Source organism: Myxocyprinus asiaticus, chromosome 35, assembly GCF_019703515.2.
Source record: "Myxocyprinus asiaticus isolate MX2 ecotype Aquarium Trade chromosome 35, UBuf_Myxa_2, whole genome shotgun sequence".
In the NCBI taxonomy this organism is placed as follows: Eukaryota; Metazoa; Chordata; class Actinopteri; order Cypriniformes; family Catostomidae; genus Myxocyprinus; species Myxocyprinus asiaticus.
In genome coordinates this window covers 31,973,525-31,994,621 of record NC_059378.1, presented here as the reverse complement: position 1 = coordinate 31,994,621, position 21,097 = coordinate 31,973,525, and the positions used below count along the sequence as shown (strand labels likewise).

Sequence of the window (21,097 nt, the reverse complement as noted above, 5' to 3'; positions counted from 1 at the left end):
GCTCTATTTAAACATGGATCTTTTAGCATGCACACGATATTTCATCTATTGGTGCAATAAATAAGATCTTTATTTGATATAAACCGGGGTATTCAATTAAAGTTCTAAGAGGTCCAGTCTCTACATTTCCTTCCCAGCAAAGGTCCGGACAATAATTTACATGGTGTCAGTAGTCAGTATACTGTAGCTATGAAATGACATAAGAAATGCTTAATCAGTTTTATGAAATAGTTATTATAAATGTACAAGTTAGCATATTGTTAGTTAGTATTTTGTAATAGAAAAAAATCAAAGTCAAAACAGTCTCTTCAAAATTAGGCAAGTATTATTACACTGGGGCTCCAGAGACAAAGCCAAAGTAGAGGGGTTTGGGGAATATTCTACCAAAAGATTAAAATATTTCAATAAGTTAATCAACCGAGTGCACTTTGATATGAATATTAAAAGATAAAATCAACTGTTTGTTTTGAAGCTGAATGATAGCAGTCCAGTATTTGTGTTAGAATATTTTTAGATACCTAAGGGGCATAGCAGGCCTTGTGACTAAAGAAGATACATTATGGGGGTTCAGGGGTATACCCTGAGAGAAAACGTGGAAAAATGTAAAAGTCTGAATGGACCGTTTTTATATTTTCCATACAGTGAAAATCTACCAACAAACAATGTACATCACAATAGTAAAGCTTAAAATACTGTTAGCTAAAGTTAAGTAAGACTATAAATGGAATATAAATATCAAATAATGGAAACATTCTCATGAGAACTCCACTATACTACTAGTAATATAACATTTCTGGTTGTTTTTCCTTGCCATCTATGCCACAGATGATGCCATCTTTGATTAATTTTCACAAAAATAATCAGTTTGTGAAAGACTTTAAACATGCTGATCATAATAAAGGCAATTTTAGACGTATAAAAAACGTAATTGTTTAAAGGCGTTCTGGAAGCAGGTTGTCTTGTCACAAACCTGGTTTAACTGAATGGTCGGTTTCATTTCAGACACATAAAGTTAACTTTGCTTCTTGTTTTCTGCAGTGTGTTTTAGCGAAAGACGTCAGTATCTATATTGCTGCTCACTGTATTATTCTGCTACTGCCTACTGTCATTAAAATAACCACGTCTGCAAATCTGCGTGCGGCACCACGTCTAGCAATGCGCACAGAGCGCGAAAGGGTATTAATGAAGTGTGTTCTGTAATAGAGAAAAATATTCGAGGATAAAGTGCTGAAAGATCAGTGCTATCTATGCCTAAGCGCTTGCACTGTACACAGCTTGTTTTGTCGAGCTGATCACTTGAAATGCAGAAACGGAGAGATGGATCAGCCGATGTCATGATGTCTCACTATTTGACATCCATGACTATTTATCAAAACAGACATTAAAATATTTTTACTGTGTGACTGTTGAGCACAGAATCGATGTGCTGCTTTTTTCGTGCTTTTATTTTGTTATAATACTTTATGCTTGTGCTTTAAGCAACACAATAATTGTGCAGTAACACACTTAAGTAATGAGTGATGTTTAAAGTAAAAAAAGTCAGAGACCCTCTTCTTGAAATCCAAACACAATTAGTCAAAAGAAACCTATTACCTTATGTTTATGGCATTGGTGCCTTTTAAAATAATAGTTCATCCAAAAAAAAATTCTCTCATCATTTATTCACCCTGGTTCGTGTGATCCGCAACTGCTGTGCACGCAATGATAAAAACATCAGTCTGGTTTACGACTGTATTAATCTTCAGTTAATTTAATGAATTGTTCAGAAATATTCACAAACAGTTGTCATTTTGAGTCATTCTAACAAATGTTTCACTGAATCCACAGAGTGTTTAAACATGATCTGACTCTGACTTAAAAAAAGTCAAGTTATCACTACTTTCCTAAGATGTCCAACTTGAAATGAACAGAGATACATATGTGCACTTGAGGTACGTGAGACTTAATTAAGAAACAGAAACATAGTTAAGAGCTTAAAAAAATGTTGTTGCAATTACAAGTGACGATCACCTGTCGCTTGTAACTGCTCTCATGAAGTGCCGAATTAATGCTGTTTTCTCCTTTTTTCTCGAGAGAACCGTCTTTGTCCCATGTCCCCGCATACAGGGAAGCGGTAATCACGCCGACCCTGGATTTGAAAGCATACATTGCGGCTGATGGCCAAAGGTTTCGGCCATAATAAATATAAATGATATGATAAACGTTTTTCAGAGGGCTGACGGCATATTCACTGTTCTCTTACGAAGTTATTCATGTTTAATTTTAGGTCAATTTAATATATACACGACCTCAGCTGCAAGTTTAAAGTTAATCATAACTGAGATTTAAATGTTAAATCGGTGTTAAATCACTAAGCATGATAAAAATGAGCTGAATTAAGATGCACGGAATGTTTAACCATTATGTAATCCCTGCAGCAATTTAATGACAGCCAGTCAGCGGTGCATAATGGACCTTAAAAGATTATCTTCAAATCTGTAAAACAGCCTGTCAATCTCCATATTTCTAACTGCTTAAAAATGCAGTTGAAAAAATAGCTATTTCATCTGTTATAGCACTGCCAAATTGATGAAAATTTTGCATGTTACCTCAAAATATTTTTTGTGCATGAATATTAAGTTTAAGTTTAAAAAGTATGCTCACAAGTAATGGGTCAATTAGTCATAACAGGCCACATGCAAAAACCTATCGGCTAATATCTTCTGAACAAGTTGACATATCAAAATTCTTTTGATAACTTTTTGTCAGGAATATCTGTAGATAATGTGTATGAAGTTTCATGTGAATCAGGCAAACAGCCTAGGATGAGTTTGAAAAAGTAGGTTTTTCGTGAAAATTGGAAATTCATGTAACCAAATAATTTGGAGGCACTAATGGATTCACAGAAATACAAAAACGGATATGGTTCTGGAGTTAATTCAACTGTTTGAGCACAGTTGCACAATTAGGATTTTCTTAAGTTATAGTGCCCTCTAGCTTCAAAAATGGATGGAACTTGGCATGTAACGTTAGAGTTTTCTCTTGTCTATGTGTTCAAAATGTTGTCAAGATTGAAAATTGCGCTCACAAGATACAACCTAATATGTCATTGTAAGCCACACCCCAAAATATATTTGCTTATATCTTCACAACGATTCGACTTATCAAAATTCTTTTGATTACTTTTTGTAAGGAGGGTCAGTTGATTATTTTTGCCAAGTTTCATGTGAATTGGGAAAACGGCCTAGGATGAGTTCGAAAAAGTAGGTTTTTAAAAAAAATATCTGTGATAAAGTTTTTTGCGGGAATGAAAATCCATGTGACCATATCAATGTAGGGCACTGGTGGATTCAAAGAAGCTAAAAATTTGTATTGTAGCCTATACAGTTCCGGAGTAATGAGTTAAAAAGGCGAATTAGCTAATTATACCGCCACCGTGTGGCCGATTGTCACAAAATGTGATATGCGGCTCCTAATTGACACCCTGCTTGTGTATAGTAATTTCCATAACCCTCGTCCATTCCCAATATGAGTTATAAGGTGCTGAAATTATATTGGCCAGTGGCGGCCATTTTTGTTAATTTGTCGAATAATTTTTTTTAAAGAATATGTTAGCATTTGAACCAAAGGACATGCATATTTAATTTGAACTTTGTCGCTAAAATGGCTGCAAAGTTATGACAGTTTTTTAGTTGTAGCGTCCCCTAGGGGTGGAATGGTATGAAACATTGATGGCGTCTTGTAAACGTCCTGTTGACTATGTGCACTGAGTTTGGTTACATTTGGAGTTTGCAATGAGTAGATATTGATTTATTACTCAAATTGCGTTAAACTGAAGGAATTGTATCGTTAATATCTTCAGAACGATTTGACGTATCGAAATTTTTTATATCTTTTTGTCAGGAGGGTCTGTAGATGATGTATACCAAACTGCATGCCGATCAGACTAACGGTAGGTTTAAAAAAAAAGTAGGTTTGCATATGCATTTATGCATTTCGCAGACACTTTTATCCAAAGTGACTTACAGTGCACTTTTTACAGGGACAATCCCCCCGGAGCAATCTGGAGTTAAGTGCCTTGCTCAAGGACACAATGGTGGTGACTGTGGGGATCGAATCGGCAACCTTCTGATTACCAGTTATGTGCTTTAGTCGCCACCACCTTTTCAAAAAATTCAAAATGGCGGAAAAAAATTATAGACGGAAATGAAAGATCGGAGATATATTTATTATTTATTATATATTTATTTTATTTTGTAGGGCTTGACTCAAGGAGTCAGAGGAATAAAGAATTTTGATTTTAGCCCATAACCTCCAAAATCATAGGGGGAGGCAGTCTCTGTGGCCTTGGTGATGATAGTTTTGGAGAGGGCTGAGCTCGGGCCAGAGGTGACTCTCAAACCAAATTCATTCACCCCGGTCCCATGTGGAGACCACCTCTCACCGTCGTAGCTCACAGACGTGCCCAAGTTGCAAGCGGAATTTGTGGATGTGTTCTCGCCTCTCCCCTTGTCGCACGAACCTCATAGAACACCATATCGAGACCACCCCGGGGGGTGGTGGTTTGTAGCCACCCCATCGCCTTCCTGAACACAAGAAAAAGGTTGTTCAGGAAGAATTAGAGGCAATGCTCGAGATGGGCGTAATAGAAGAGTCGCACAGCGACTGGGCCAGCCCGGTAATTCTGGTACCTAAGAGTGACAGGATGGTCCGGTTCTCTGTAGACTATCGCAAAGTGAACGCGGTGTCCAAATTTGAAGCATACCCAATGCCTCTGATTGAAGAGTTGCTCGATCGGTTGGGCCCGTCTCAATTTTATTCAACACTGTATTTAACAAATGGTTATTGGCAGATCCCTTTAACTCCAATCTCCCGAGAAAAAATGGCTTTTTCCACACCGTTCGGCTTACACCAATTTGTGACTCTTCCGTTTGGTTTGTTCGGGGCCCCAGCCGCGTTTCAGCGTCTCATGGACAAAATTCTCAGATCGCATACAGCATATGCCACTGCGTATTTAGATGATATTATTATTTAAAGTAATGACTGGTGGCGGCATATGCAACATCTGAGAACTGTCTTACGGCCAATCCGAAGAAGTGCGCAATTGGGCGGGTGGAAGTTCGGTATCTGAGGTTGCACTTGGGTCACGGGCAGGTGCGACCCCAGCTTAACAAAACCGTAGCGATCACGGCCTGCCCGATGCCCAAGACCAAAAAGGAGGTAAGACTGTTTCTGGGACTGGTTGGCTACTACCAAAGGTTTGTGCCTAATTACTCTAACTTCACCAGCCCGTTGACTGATCTTACTAGAAAAGGGGCCCCCAATCCTGTCCTGTGGACGGAGTCGTGCCAACAGGCTTTCCTAAAAGTAAAGTCTGCGCTTTGTGGGGGGCCACTTTTACATACTCCTAACTTCTCTCTCCCCATTATTTTGCAGATGGATACATCCGATAGGGGGCTGGAGGAGGTGCTCTCGCAGGAGGTGGGAGGGGAGGAACGGCTGGTACTGTTCATAAGTCACAAGCTCTCCTTGAGGGAGACAAAGTACAGTACCATTGAGAAGGATTGTCTTGCGATCAAGTGAGCTGCTACCTGCTGGGGCGGACCTTCCCCCTCTGCTCAGATCACGGCCCACTCTAATGGCTCCACCGCATGAAAGATACCAACGCGCAAATCACCCTTTGATACCTGGCACTTCAGCTGTTTAAATTCGAGGTGATCCACAGACCGGGGGCGCAGATGGCTGTGGCTGACTTTCTCTCCAGAAATGGGGGGGGGGGGGGGGGGAGTTGGCAGGCCAGATGTTGCCCCAGCCTGAGTTGGGTGGTGGGGGTATGTGGGGATGGGGGCGTGGTCGTGTGTCTGTCTGCGGGAGAGGGAGAGCAGTAAGGCTCGTCACCTGGGCTGTCATTAGACCTGACACCTGAAAAGGCAGACAAAGTGCATCAGTTGGCAGAAAAAGAGGGACCAGTGAGAAACAGTGTGTGCGACAAGACTGCTTGACTCGTTTGCGTGTTTATTTGGCCACTAAGTGCCCTTTTGTTTGAGTTTTGTGAATGACGCTGAAGAGTAATAAAATACTCACGTTGACTGTTTCCGCTGCTTACTGACTCCTCAGTAAGTAGCGTAAATATGTACGCTGTTACATGGATACATTAGGTTTTCATCACCTTCACTGCTTGGCCCCCTAATAAGAAAATCCTAACAGATACTATAGGGTTCCAGCACCTTCGGTGCATGGCCCCCTAATAATAATAAAAACATTAACATGTATATTGTGTTACCCCACCCCCTCCTAAAATAAAAACACTTGATGCCCCACTGGGCCCCCCAGTCTATCATGATCATTATAACAGTTTGTATTTAACTAGACATATTATTAGACATTCAATATTCAACATCAAAATAGAGTTCAACAGCAATATGTTTATTTACAGTTTCTCTCTCTGGAACTCTTCCATCACTTTTCTCGCGTACGCACGATGTAGCGAGCCACTTGAATCATCAGTTGTGTTCATAAGAAGAGTGCTGTAAACTTGACTATGACAAAACCAGCTTCTTGGAAAAAACACCAGAGTATGCATTTATACAACATATTTTACAGAATGTTTAATTTCCCATATAAAAGAGACATTTTGGGTCTGTAGGCCGAAACATGAATTTATCTTCCATAAACAAATAGGCCTACTGAAGTTTCATTTAGAAAATAATTAAGAATTATTGGCTTTCCCTACTTTTTGTTACCCATTTGTCCAAGACCACATGGACGGTGAATTACTACTTTATCATAATTCAGTAGGCCTAAAATAAAAAATAAAAATAAACAGTTTTTTTTTACTGGACGCAGAGAAATGGAGCATTTAAATTATCACATGATTTTAAAAGAAAAGGTCAGTTTTTCAGACTATTTAATGAACAGAGAATTGCATTCGTGGGAAACAATTAATCATTTAATCTGTGGCTTGTTGATTCTCATGCGCATTGGTGCATATTGAATGTCATGATAATGGCACAGGGTAGAGACGCATTTACAGTCAGTTACTTCTATAATTCAGCAGCCAGTCAGAGCAATTGTTAACACTCACATGAAATGATCCACTGGAAATCTAAGATTATCATATTGCCTTGGTTTTGTGAAATGAATGAGTTTCATCATCATCATTATCATTATTATTGTTACTCCTAGAGAGTATTTCCTTATCACAGACTTTTCACCTTTGGTTTGCTTACTGGGGGTTTATAAGGCACTATTCTACAGTATAATCTATATTCTATATGTAAAGCGCACTGGAACCATTTTTTTTTTCCTTTGGTGAAAAGAACTATACAAATGAATCTGAAATGAACTAAAATATTTTTGAATTATAAACATATTGACTGCTGAATTAGTGTAAGTTATGATTGTTCGGACATAAACTGGACCTCTTAAAATGTTAATTGAACACCCAGGCTCTATATGCCACCAGAATGGGTTTGAAATGAAGTTTTCAAGATGTGACCGAAGTGCAGACTTTCAGCTTTAATTGAAGGGGTTTCACAAATATATTGCATGGACTGTTTAAGAATTACAGTCATTTTTATACATAGCCCCATTTTCAGGGGCTCGAAAGTAATTAGACAAACTAACATAAACATAAATAAAATGATCATTTGCAGTGAATGGACCTATGGACATCACTAAATTCTGGGTTTCCTACCTAGTGATGCTTTGGCCTTACTGCAGGCCTTACTGCAGCCATTTTAAGTTTGTTTGTGGGTCTTTCTGCCTTCAGTTTTATCTTCAGCTAGTGTAATGACAAACCTGTTCATGTTGAATTGGGTTGAGGTCAGGTGACTGGCTCGGCCATTAAAGAATAATCAACTTATTTTGCCTTGAAAAGCTCCTTGGTGGCTTTAGTAGTATGTTTGGGGTCATTGACCATCTGTACTGTAAAGTGCCATCCTATCAGTTTTGCAGCCTTTGGCTGAATCCGAGCAGATACAGTAGTATAGGCCTAAACACTTCAGAATTCACCCTGCTGCTTCTGTCAGCGGTCATATCATTAATAAACTCTAGTCATTAATAAACTCTAGTTCCATCGGCAGCCATACATGCCCATGCCATTACACTGCGTACACCATGTTTAACAGATGATGTGGGATGCTTCTTGAGCTGTTCCTTTCTCTATACTCTTCTCTTCACATGATTCTGGTACAGGTTGATCTTAGTTTTATCTGTCCAAAGAAAAGTGTTACAGAAATTGGCAGGTGAGTCTAATCTGGCCTTCTTATTTTTGAGGCTTAACAGTGTTTTGCACCTTGTGGTAAACCCTCTTTATTTACTTTCATATAGTCTTCTCTTGATTGTTGACTTTGACAATGATACGCCTAAATCCTGGAAAGTGCTCTTGACTTGGCTAGATGTTGTGAAGCGGTTTGTCTTTAGCAAGGAAAGAATTCTGCGATCATCCACCACAGTTGTCTTCCGTCGTCTAGGCCTTTTAGTGTTGCTGAGCTCACCAGTCTTTTTAAGAATGTACCAAATTGTTGATTTGGCCACTCGTAAGGTTTCTGCTAGTAAGGTTTCTTTACAATGCCTTCACACAAAATAAACAAAAAATAAAATAAAAACTTGCAAACATATGGAAATGTATATAATAGAACAGGAAAATAAAATACAAAGTAAAATGAAATAAGCAAGAGTACAAGTACGTAAGTCTCTCTGGAGGATTTTTTGTTTTTTGTTTTTCAGCCTAATGATGGCCAGCTTAACTGACAGTAACAGCTCTAAAGGCAAATTTCACATTTGGAATCAACTACAAACCTCTTAACTGCTTAATTAATAATGAAATAACTTGGGAACAGCTTATATCTGGCCATGAAACAGCTTCTCAGTCAACTGTCCAATTACATTTGTTCCCTTATAAAGGGGGGACTACATATAAAAAGTAATGTTATTCCTAAATCGTTCACCCAATCTTTATGTAAATACCCTCAAATTAAAGCTGACAGTCTGCTTGATGATTACTTCATTTCAAATCCATTGTGGTGATTTACAGAGCCAAAATTATAAAAATTGGATGTATATACAGTAAATATATCTATACAAATACATTTATATATATAAATTTACATTTACATTTATTCATTTGGCAGAAACTTTTATACAAAGCGACAAACAAAAGAGGAATACATTATAAGCGAATCTTAAGGAGACAGTGGTATGAAAAGTGCTGTATTACAAAGTTTCACTAGCATCAGAATAGTAGTATTCAAGACAGATTTAAGTGCAACAATAATTGTTTTTTTTTTTTTTTTAATGAGTGGTTAAGTGCTCATGGAAAAGATGTTCAGAGCCTTGAATTTGATACGTGCATCAACAGGCAGCCAGTGAACAAGGAGTGGTGTAACGTGCTCTCTTTGGTTCATTAAAGACCAGACGTGCTGCTGCATTCTGGATCATTTGCAGGGGTCTAATTGCGCATGCAGGGAGGCCTGCAATGAGAGCATTACAGTAGTCCAGTCTAGTTATGACAAGTGACTGAACAAGACGTTGTGTGGCATGTTCAGAGAGGAAGGGTCTTATCTTCCTGATATTGTGGAGTGTAAATCTACATGATCGTGTTGTCTTTGAGATGTGGTCGGTGAAATTTAGAAGGTTATCGATGGTTACCCCTAGATTTCTGACCGTTTTATAAGGCGTTACCGTAGTTGAACAGAATCCATCCCTCTCACACTTTTTCTAGCAGGTGAGGATGTTTTTCAGACAGACACATAGCAGCATAATTGAGATGGGCTGATGGGCAGGGAAAGACAGTTTATTTTAAAATAACAGGGTGAACGGTCACAGAACTTAGAGCGGGAGCACGACACCAAAACTGATGCGGATGAGCAGGACGTGTCTGTTCTGAGCACGTCTGTGCGGGTTGACAGTGTGATGATATTCCACTGACTCGAAAAATCAGCAGGATGGGTGGCGTGCAACAAATAATGTTTCGCAAAAAGTTTCACTTGTCCACTGAAAATAGACATAGATTAAAAGATCAGTCTTTGGATTTTAGGGTTCCATACTGAATCCTTCAAATGTAGATTGCAATTTGTAAAGTCTAAAACAGAATTTTAAAAACTATATCAAATGTCATTAATAAAATAAAAACAGCAACTCATTACTCAATATTTAGAATTTTGGGGGCATTTTGATCAATTTGGCTGCATTTTTGCCCTGAGCCTGCTAACTTCTGAATCTGGTGCAGATTCTGTGCAGGCCTAGTTATGATTTAACAATCTATCAGCTAAAATTCTTACTAACTAATATTGCAACCTAATGTAAAGTGACTTGGGTTTAAAAAAAATTTGATCGGATCACAAAAACCACATACGGAGGTAGTCAAAAACGCATGTGACCACATCGCATTTGAGGTGCAAACACTAAATCCCTGAATGCATCCTGGACAGCAGCAAAGCGGCACCCCTCAGCTGTCAATCAATCGCTGCACTTTTAAACTTTGCCGGTTACGTGCGATTTTAAAAGGAAATAACTGTCTAATTGGGACATTTTTAAAAACGGATACATATACAAGCACAAGAACTTCACGGATCTTCTTCAGTGTGTCTGACAACATGCAGTGACACAGATGAGAAAACAATAGATAATTTAGCTCGAAATGTTGTGTTTGTGTTTAGAATAAATTTCAACTGCATCTGGGAGAAACCAGACCATGCGCCAGTTTTGTTAGCGGTTTTTCTTGTCTTTTCAGACGTTTCTGCATTTTATTCTCATGCAGTAACACAATGACATAGTGATTGATGTACAGTATGTCATCATGAAATCAGAGACACTCCCCTCGAAATCCGAACACAAGTAGTCAGAGGAGATGCATGGTAATATTAGGTGTAAACAGCAAAGTGTCTCGCCTGACAACATGTGATCGGATTACCCGAGACGCACCTTAATATCAGGTGTAAACGGGGTCTAGTGTCAAGACCATCAAGCAGTTCATCTAAAAATAACCCAAATCTTCCAAAACTTCAGTCTGTAAACTTTCAATGTAGTAGTGTCAACATTTTCATTCGAATGATCTACTGCATTAGCCAAAATTTGCAGTATACAACAGAGCGCACAGCATGCAATACTAGGGCTTGGTAATCAGATATACAGTTTTCCCAATTCGATTCCAAATTACAAGCTCAAAATTTTATTTTATTCAGATCTTGATTTGATTCATATTAAATTAATTTAAGTGTATTTCATTTATAATGTCCATTTTGCTTACATATGAAAGCAATTTGATGAAACTCAATACCAATTTCTATACCACAACAAAATACTAATTTGAGTAAATATTGTTCAATTCTCAAGCAATTATTCAAGACAAGTAAACAGTCAGTAATAAAGTACAAAAAAACAAGTTACAAGCAATAGAACAAATAAAAACAATAAAAGATATAAGTTAAGAAAATGTTTTTAACATCAATATCAAGAATTCAAGTAAACATACTTGCATCAATCTGCAGTTGAAACGGTGTACAATCTGCAGTGGTAACACTTTCTATGAAGCCCATATTTATAATGAATTGTGAAGTAATTATAAATCCATTATAATGCATTTGTAACATCTCATAATACACCATATAGGTTTTTTATAACTATTTATAAATAACTGTAACCACCACAATTATAATCCATTATGATACTTAAATATTCAAGTTATACCTAAGAGTAAAATGCATTATAACATGACTGTGGCAGAGGGGGCGTGGTCAAGCGTCTAGTTGGGCACAACTAAAACGGTGAGGGTGAAGTGTGTGCATGGGGATATTCACAACTACCCTGTGGTGACCCTTGTGATTAAATTCTGGGGAACAAAACATAGAGTGGAGGCCCCGGTTAGTTCCCGCCTCACCCATCCGCTGATTTTGGGGACTAATTGGCCTGAATTTAGAAATATTTTAAAGGGAATATGTGCGGATGGGTCCTGCCCGAAAGTGATGAGATGTGAAATGTGCGATGCTCTGGCAGGGAAATGGTTTTCCAGGCGCTCATTATAATCCCATGGCGGGTCATCTAGGGGAAAGGAAAACACTGAACCGTCTAATAGTCCGTTTTTATTGGCCGGGCATTGGCGGCGATGTCCGTAGGTGGTGTGCAGCATTCCGCGAATGTCAGCTGGTGAATCCACTGGCCACCCCAAAAGCGCCATTGCGCCCTCTTCCACTGATCGAGGTCCCCTTCGAGAGAATTGGAATGGACCTCGTCGGACCATTAGAGCGGTCAGCATGCAGACATCGTTTTGTATTAGTCCTAGTTGACTATGCAACACGATATCTGGAAGCAGTGCCTCTACACAGCATCTCAGCAAGTAGTGCTGCGGAAGCACTCTTCAAAATAATCTCCCGGGTGGGGATTCTGAAAGAAATCCTCACCGATCAGGGCACAACCTTTATGTCATGAACACTACGCGAGCTTTACAAATTATTGGGCATTAAGTCAATTCGCACCAGTATTTACCATCCACAAACAGATGGCCTGGTGGAGCGATTTAATAAAACCCTTAAAAATATGATTCGTAAGTTCGTGCATGAGGATACTACAAATTGGGACAAATGGCTCGATCCCCTGTTATTCACAGTATGAGAGGTCCCACAAGCCTCCACGGGATTTTCCCCATTCAAGCAGCTGTATGGGCGGTGCCCGCGTGGCATGCTTGATGTCATACGCAAAGCTTGGGAGGAGGGACCTTCAAACAGTAAGAATGAAATTAAATACCTTTTTGATCTTAGAGCAAAACTCCACACCTTGGGGCAACTAACACAGGAGAATTTGCTCCAAGCTCAAGAACGACAGTGCCGGTTGTATGACAGGAGAAATCGGCTGCGGGAATTTGCACCGGGAGATAAGGTACACGTATTACTCCCCACATTGAGCTCCAAATTACTCGCCAAGTGGCAAGGACCCTTTGAGGTCACACGACGAGTGGGGGATCTCTATTATGAGGTAAAGCGAACTGATAGAGGGGGCACACGGCAAATTTATCACCTTAACCTGAAATTATGGAAGGAGGCAGTCCCTGTGACACTGGCTACAATAGTTCCAGAGAGGGCGGAGCTCGGGCCGGAGGTGAATACGAAACTCAATCATTTCACCCCGGTCACTTGCGGAGACCACCTCGCACCATACCAACTCGCAGAGGTTGCCAAACTACAACAAGAATTCGCAGATGTATTTTCCCCTCTACCGGGTCGCTCGAACCTCATCCAACACCACATCAAGACCGAGCCAGGGGTGGTGGTACGTAGCCATCCCTATCGATTGCCCAAGCACAAAAAGAAAATTGTCTGGGATGAATTGGATGCAATGCTCGATATGGGGGTAAGAGAGAAATTCCACAGTGATTGGTCCAGCCAGGTTGTTCTTGTTCTTAAGAGCGACGGGTCTGTACGGTTCTGTGTGGATTATAGAAAAGTCAACGCTGTGTCTAAATTTGACGCATACCCAATGACTCGCGCTGATGAGTTGCTCGATCAGATTGGCACTGCTCGATTTTATTCGACACTGGATTTGACAAAGGGTTATTGGCAGATCCCTTGACACCAATTTCCCATGAAAAAACAGCCTTCTCCACACCGTTCAGATTACACCAATTTGTGACGCTTCCGTTCGGTTTGTTTGGAGCCCCGGCTACGTTTCAGTGTCTCATGGACCGAATCCTCAGACAGCATTTGACTTACGCCGCTGCATACTTAGATGACATCATCATTTACAGTAATGATTGGCAGCGGCACATGCAGCAACTGAGGGTGGTTCTGAGATGGCTGCGACGGGCGGGACTCACAGCAAACCCCACGAAGTGCGCGTTTGGGCAGGTGGAGGTACGGTATCTGGGGTTCCACTTGGGCCACGGGCAGGTGCATCCCCAAATTGACAAGACTGCGGCGATTGCAGCCTGCCCGAGGCCCAAGACCAAAAAGAGGGTGAGACAGGTCACGGGGCTGGCTGGCTATTATAAGAGATTCGTGCCTAATTATTCGGACGTCACCAGCCCACTGACTGAACTCACTAAAAAGGGAGCTCCAGACCCGGTCCAGTGGATGGAGCAGTGTCAACAGGCGTTTATGCAAGTGAAAGCCGTGCTTTGCTGGGGGCCGCTTTTACATTCACCCGCTTTATCTCTCCCTTTTGTCTTGCAGATGGACGCTTCAGACAGAGGGCTGGGGGCCCTACTCTCGCAGGTGGTGAAGGGGGAGGAGCGCCCAGTGCTGTACATTAGCCGTAAGCTCTCACTGAGGGAGACTAAGTACAGCACCGTGGAAAAGGATTGTCTCGCCATCAAGTGGGCAGTCCTCACTCTCCGGTACTACCTGTTGGGGCAGGCCTTCACCATCTGCTCGGATCATGCCCCACTCCAGTGGCTCCACCGCATGAAAGATACCAACACACGGATCACCCACTGGTATATGGCTCTTCAGCCGTTTAAGTTCAAGGTGGTCCACAGACCGGGAGCGCAGATGGCTGTCACCGACTTCCTCTCCAGAAATGGGTGGGGGGGAGTGGTAGACAGGCCAGATGCCTCTCCGGCCTGAGTCGGGCGGTGGGGAAATGTGGCAGTTTTATATAACTTCCATTATATTCAAATAATATATTATATTACAAGTTTATTCTATGTCTATTTATATGAAGACATTGCTTTAGTAACTTTACTTAAAGCGGTCACTTATAATGGTATATTCAAGTCATAAAGCCTTATGACTGTTGACACTATGCTGCTTTTGCATGACAGCACTTATATGCATCGTGTATTTTGTTGATTCATGTCTTTTATTTTGAAATGTTTAGTTCCTGTTTCCCTTGTCATGTGATTCCTGTTTTCCCTCCATGTTCATGTGTCATGTTTTCATTGGTTTATTATGAGTTCTGTTTGTTCATTGGTTTATGTTCTCCCATGTCTTGTATTTAAGCCCTCATGTTTGCATTGTCTAGTGGTCATGTATTGAATATAACTTTGTAGTCAAGTCAAACCATAGTCAAGTCCATGTTCATGTTTTATGTTTCACATTTGTAGTTAGGGTTATTGGTTATCACATTTGTAAATAAACTGCACTTGGGTTATTCATCTTCACGTCATCGTCTTCGTCATCGTCATTGCCAGCAGCCACCAACATTACAATATGATACATAATATATACAGTACAGTATATACTGTATATATACATTGCATTACAACTTCTGCGGATAAAATTGGATGTCGATTGTGTCATAATGCTTTATATTCTTTAAGGTGTATCTATGTACAGGTAAAGTCTTATAATGTATTATTACTGTAGTTGCAATTATTTTTTAACATATTATAAGGTGTATTATATAAGATATTATGAATGCATAACAATGCATTATAAATATGAGCTTCATAGAAAGTGTTACCAAATGGGTTATTTAATAATTGCTGAGGTAATTTACTTAGTGTGAGCTAAGTGGTGCTTTATGTGTGTTCACTTTCTCTATGTGCCTGCGCTGTGTGTGTGTGTGTGTGTGTGTGTGTGTGTGTGTGTGTGTGTGTGTGTGTGTGTGTGTGTGGTTTACGAGGACAATGTTTTTTTTGAAAATGTAAAAATGTAGAAAGTATTTTGTGAGGGTTAGGTTTAGGGGTAGGGGATATAATCTATAGTTTGTACAGTATACAAATCATTATGTCTATGGAGAGTCCTCATAATAATAGCCGCACCAACATGTGTGTGTGTGTGGTTATGTGTGTGTCTCATAAAAATAATGATTATAATAGAATTATAATTTTGAACATGCATTCCGTGCTATGCGACAGGATATTTTGCAAAATGGATATAGAGACGATACAATTAGAGAGGCTGGTTACGTCCATTTTCACTGCCGACATGTTATTTGAATAGCATTAAACATTTTCCATAGCAGTTATATTCAGCTGTCTAGACACAGACATGAATTGTAACAAATACGCTATGGCTTAGCAGGCCTAAGGTCTAAATAAAACAGCACATGCTGTATATTAGAAATGTCAAAATTAAGGAAATACAGCCTGTTGGGAAAAAAATATTATGAAATGTCATTAAGGCAAAAAAAAAAAAAAAAAAAAGAGAGAGAGTTTAATCAAAAGTTATTCAAAACACATTGCTTTGTGACTCCTTAAAAGAAGCTTTTAATTTGCAGGCCATGGAGTTAAACTTAAGTTTTCCTTTTAAATAAAATGATGGCGTGTTAGGCCCCATAAAATAACCTTACAATTTGCTTAGGGAAAGCAGTTTAAAAAACAAAGATGAAAGTAATTAAATCATAAAATTATACAAAAACACTCAAATGAGTTCTATTTCACTTTCTTTACGCAGCATTAACTGCAATTACGAAATGCAATACAAACACAAATTCGAAATGAACACAGAGGAAATTATTATGCAGCATTAAATAGATTAACTATATTTATTAGGTTTACACCTATAAAGAAAACTGGTGTTCTACCTGGTGGTGACTAATTGAAGTAAACAAACAGGGTGCTTTCACGCTTGGTTCAATTGGTTGGTCCGAACCTGGGTTTGTTCAGAACGACACGTGCATTTGTCTGCTGTGGATGCACTGAATGTGCAAAGATGTGAATAATGTGAGCTGTTCTTTGAAGGCAATGTATTTGACAGACAAGCAGGTGTGAGAACTGCATTTTACCATAATAACTGTGATCGGGAGACTGCAAATGCACAAATGATACACTAACAACAGTGGTTCACTTCATCTAAGCGAAACGAACTTTGACATTAAATGAACCAGAGTGCGCACCAAAAGTGTTAGTGTGAAAGCACCCTAAAACCACTATTCCGGGACGTATTATCATTAGATAAATTACAGCCAAAAGCAGAACCTTTTTTTGCAACATCATCTAATGCAGGTTTCTAGAAAGGAAAGCAAGCATAATCACCTTCTCTGAGGTTAAAGCTTTGTGGAATGGAGTAACTATATGACCAGCTGAAAACCCTTTCCGAGAGACTGCTTGTCGCAGACACACACACAAATCCTTTCGGGCTGCACGAGACATGAGGGAAAAGCTAAAAATGGTGCAGGTTTTAATAACACACACACACACACACACACACACATATATATATACACACATACACACCGATCAGTCACAACATTAAACCACCTGCCTAATATTGTGTAGGTCCCACTCGTGCCACCAAAACAGCGCCAACCCTATTCTTCTCACCACAATTGTACAGAGTGGTTATCTGAGTTACCATAGACTTTGTCAGTTCAAACCAGTCTGGCCATTCTCTGTTGACCTCTCTCATCAACAAGGTGTTTCTGTCCACAGAACTGCCGTTCACTTGATGTTTTTTGTTTCTGGCACCATTCTGAGTAAACTCTAGAGACTGTTGTGTGTGAAAATTCCAGGAGATCAGCAGTTACAGAAATACATATATATATATATATATATATATATATATATATATATATATATATATATATATACACACACACACACACACACACACACACACACACACACATATATATATATTTTTATTTTATTTTTTTTATTTTTTTGATAATATTTTTGAATCCTATTTATTTGTATTAATTATTACTTGTCACACAGGTAAGATATTTGCTTTACGGACTTGGCAGTGGGGGCAAGGGGGTTGATGATGTAATCTGATTTCTGAAATATTTCTTGTATATCGTCCAATCCCACACTGAAGTAAAAGATTGATCTGTGAATTTAAGTATCAGATAGTTCAAATGAAGATCGTGATTAATCAGAAAATCTTTTTTTTTTTTTTTACCCAGCTCTACAGAATACTGTAATCTCACAATGCAATGTGCTCGATTTACCAGTGTGATGAATGAACTTGAAGTATTATCAACTGTTATTTTGATATTACACAATCCACAACAAACTCTACTGAAAACTTTTGTGTGATTCAGCTGATGAACACTGACATTACAATGAACACACTCAAATGAACTTATTTTCTATGCCCTTTCCATACAAGAATAAGCAAGTAACCCTGCTATAGTTTGGCTAATGTGAAACATCAACTCGATCAACTATTATATTGTGAATATTGTTAGACTTACAGGAGAGATGGCTAATCGCAGTATGGTCCCATTTTTAATATCACCTCGATTCTGGAAACAAAAAATAGAAGAAAGTTACTACAGCAACTGTATGATCTGATGATAATTATTTCCTAATCAGTACATCCTTAACAGTGACACACAATTTACTTAGCAAACCAAAACAGGTACAAAGAACTGCAGTACTGTGAGAACTGTGAGAAATTCTTTACTGAGAATTTTTTTTATACTTTTCAACATAGGCATTTGCATTACTATGTAAGATTATGACAATATTTGCCCATTTCAAGCAACTGAAAAGGCATTTATCTGCCATTTGTTTATCCTTTTATAATAAATATGCGGTAGAATTTCACATGAGTAGTGTCATTGTATATTGACTGTTAATGCTGTATGTTAGTTTCTGACCTGTTCAGTGATGTAAAGCTGTGGACCATCAGCGTAACGCAGAGCAAACTGCTCTGAACCCGACAGAGACCAACTACAAACATTAACACACAAAAACAAACTTAATACCTCTCAGCTTAAATTGAGTGTGTATGTGTTGATGATGAAAATGAAAATGTAATGGGTAATGCAGTACCCTACAGAAACACTCTAGATGATGCAAAGCCTCAAACCTTATACTGATCTGGCAAACTGACATAATGTCTAGTACAGGTACCATATGAAGTGAATTATGCACAGTGTTCTGCATATTGCAATATATATATATATATTTTTTTTATTAGGGCATTCGATTAAAATGTTTAATCTAATTAATGGTATGATGATTAATTTATGTAATTAATTGCAATGAATTGCTTACATACGTATTTGCTGAGAAAGCCCCTCACATAAAAATAATTAAATATATAATAATTAAATAATTATAAATAATATATATATATATATATATATATATATATATATATATATATATATATATATATATATATATATACATACACTATATTGCCAAAAGTATTCGCTCATCTGCCTTTAGACGCATATGAACTTAAGTGACATCCCATTCTTAATCCATAGGGTTTAATATGACGCCACCCTTTGCAGCTATAACAGCTTCAAATCTTCTGGGAAGGCTTTCCACAAGGTTTAGGAGTGTGTTTATGGGAATTTTTGACCATTCTTCCAGAAGCGCATTTGTGAGGTCAGACACTGATGTTGGACGAGAAGGCCTGGCTCGCAGTCTTCGCTCTAATTCATCCCAAAGGTGCTCTATCGGGTTGAGGTCAGGACTCTGTGCAGGCCAGTCAAGTTCTTCCACACCAAACTCGCTCATCCATGTCTTTATGGACCTTGCTTTGTGCACTGGTGCGCAGTCATGTTGGAACAGGAAGGGGCCATCCCCAAACTGTTCCCACAAAGTTGGGAGCATGGAATTGTCCAAAATCTCTTGGTATGCTGAAGCATTCAGAGTTCCTTTCACTGGAACCAAGGGGCCAAGCCAAGCTCCTGAAAAACAACCCCACACCATAATCCCCCTCCACCAAACTTCCCAGTTGGCACAATGCAGTCAGACAAGTACCGTTCTCCTGGCAACCGCCAAACCCAGACTCGTCCATCAGATTGCCAGATGGAGAAGCGTGATTCGTCACTCCAGAGAACGCGTCTCCACTGCTCTAGAGTCCAGTGGTGGCGTGCTTTACACCACTGCATCCGACGCTTTGCATTGCACTTGGTGATGTATGGCTTGGATGCAGCTGCTCGGCCATGGAAACCCATTCCATGAAGCTCTCTACGCACTGTTCTTGAACGAATCTGAAGGCCACATGAACTTTGGAGGTCGGCAGCGATTGACTCTGCGCACTATGCGCCTCAGCATCCGCTAACCCCGCTCTGTCATTTTACGTGGCCTACCACTTCGTGGTTGAGTTGCTGTCATTCCCAATCGCTTCCACTTTGTTATAATACCACTGACAGTTGACTGTGGAATATTTAGTAGCGAGGAAATTTCACGACTGGACTTGTTGCACAGGTGGCATCCTATCACAGTACCATGCTGGAATTCACTGAGCTCCTGAGAGCAGCCCATTCTTTCACAAATGTTTGTAGAAGCAGTCTGCATGCCCAGGTGCTTCATTTTATACACCTGTGGCCATGGAAGTGATTGGAACACCTGAATTCAATTATTTGGATGGGTGAGCGAATACTTTTGGCAATATAGTGTATATAAGTAAATTAAAATGCATTAAATTTTTTAGGCACAAAAGTTAAGCATTAAAAAAGACAATACAAAAATTAGCTTTAGAATGCAATATATAGTTTATTTCCATATTATTGAACATAAGCCTATCATTGGCCTACAGTTCACAGCAATCCATTTTACAACTGAATTCGTCAATCAGTCTGAGATTTATTATAAGGGCTTGTCTAAAACTGCGTCAATATACACTTGCATCAGACGGATGCTTTGAGTGTCTCGGCTATGTTGCGTTTATAAACATACTGTTTTTAGGTCTCTGTGTCAAGTTAAATGAAGTTTGAAACTTAGAAAAACACGCCTTGAGACCCCTGCCTTTGGATTTGCACTCCATCAAGCTGTGTTGGTATGCAAGACCATGTTTTCTACTGTCGGTAAGTGTGGTTTGTTCCCTATCTGTCACTGACTCAACGTTGTGTCGATGTAGTGACACTAGGGGTCACTCTTGGGACCCCCAAACACCTCTGCTTTTTTTAAAAAAGGCCAATGAGAATTGGCGAGTGGAATTTGCATGCCACTCCCCCGGACATACGGATATAAAAGGAGCTGGTATGCAACCACTTCAGATTTTCTCTTCGGAGCCGAGTGGTTATATTCATTGAGCTGAATTCATCCGCAGAGTTCATTCACCTTTCTCTGCTGGATCTTACGGCGCATTTCAGCGGCTTCTCCCCCTCTGCATCTGTGGTTTGCAGAGAACACCCCTGGGTGCTTCGGCAGAACATTTAAAAGAGTATATTCTAAAAGAGTATATTTTCTTTCTAAAAAAAAGTGGCACACATCTTTTTAAAGATGCCTTTCCGTTTGTGTGTTATTCCTGGTTGTGGTCGCTATCTCTCC

At 39.5% G+C, this 21,097-nt stretch overlaps 1 protein-coding gene across 5 annotated transcripts in view; it reads right to left on the bottom strand.

Annotated features, from left to right (window-relative positions):
- The window catches only part of elmo2 (engulfment and cell motility 2), a 216,402-nt gene that overhangs the window by 151,875 nt on the left and 43,430 nt on the right, over window positions 1–21,097 (bottom strand). For 3 of the 5 annotated variants that reach the window (XM_051672277.1, XM_051672279.1, XM_051672278.1), the window contains exons 4-5: window positions 18,463–18,535; window positions 18,055–18,105 (exon numbers count right to left, since the gene is read on the bottom strand). In XM_051672277.1, coding sequence (XP_051528237.1) covers window positions 18,055–18,105; window positions 18,463–18,535 — 124 coding nt within the window. The remainder of the gene's footprint in view (window positions 1–18,054; window positions 18,106–18,462; window positions 18,536–21,097) is intronic. The other 2 variants (XM_051672280.1, XM_051672281.1) reach the window with 1 other exon arrangement.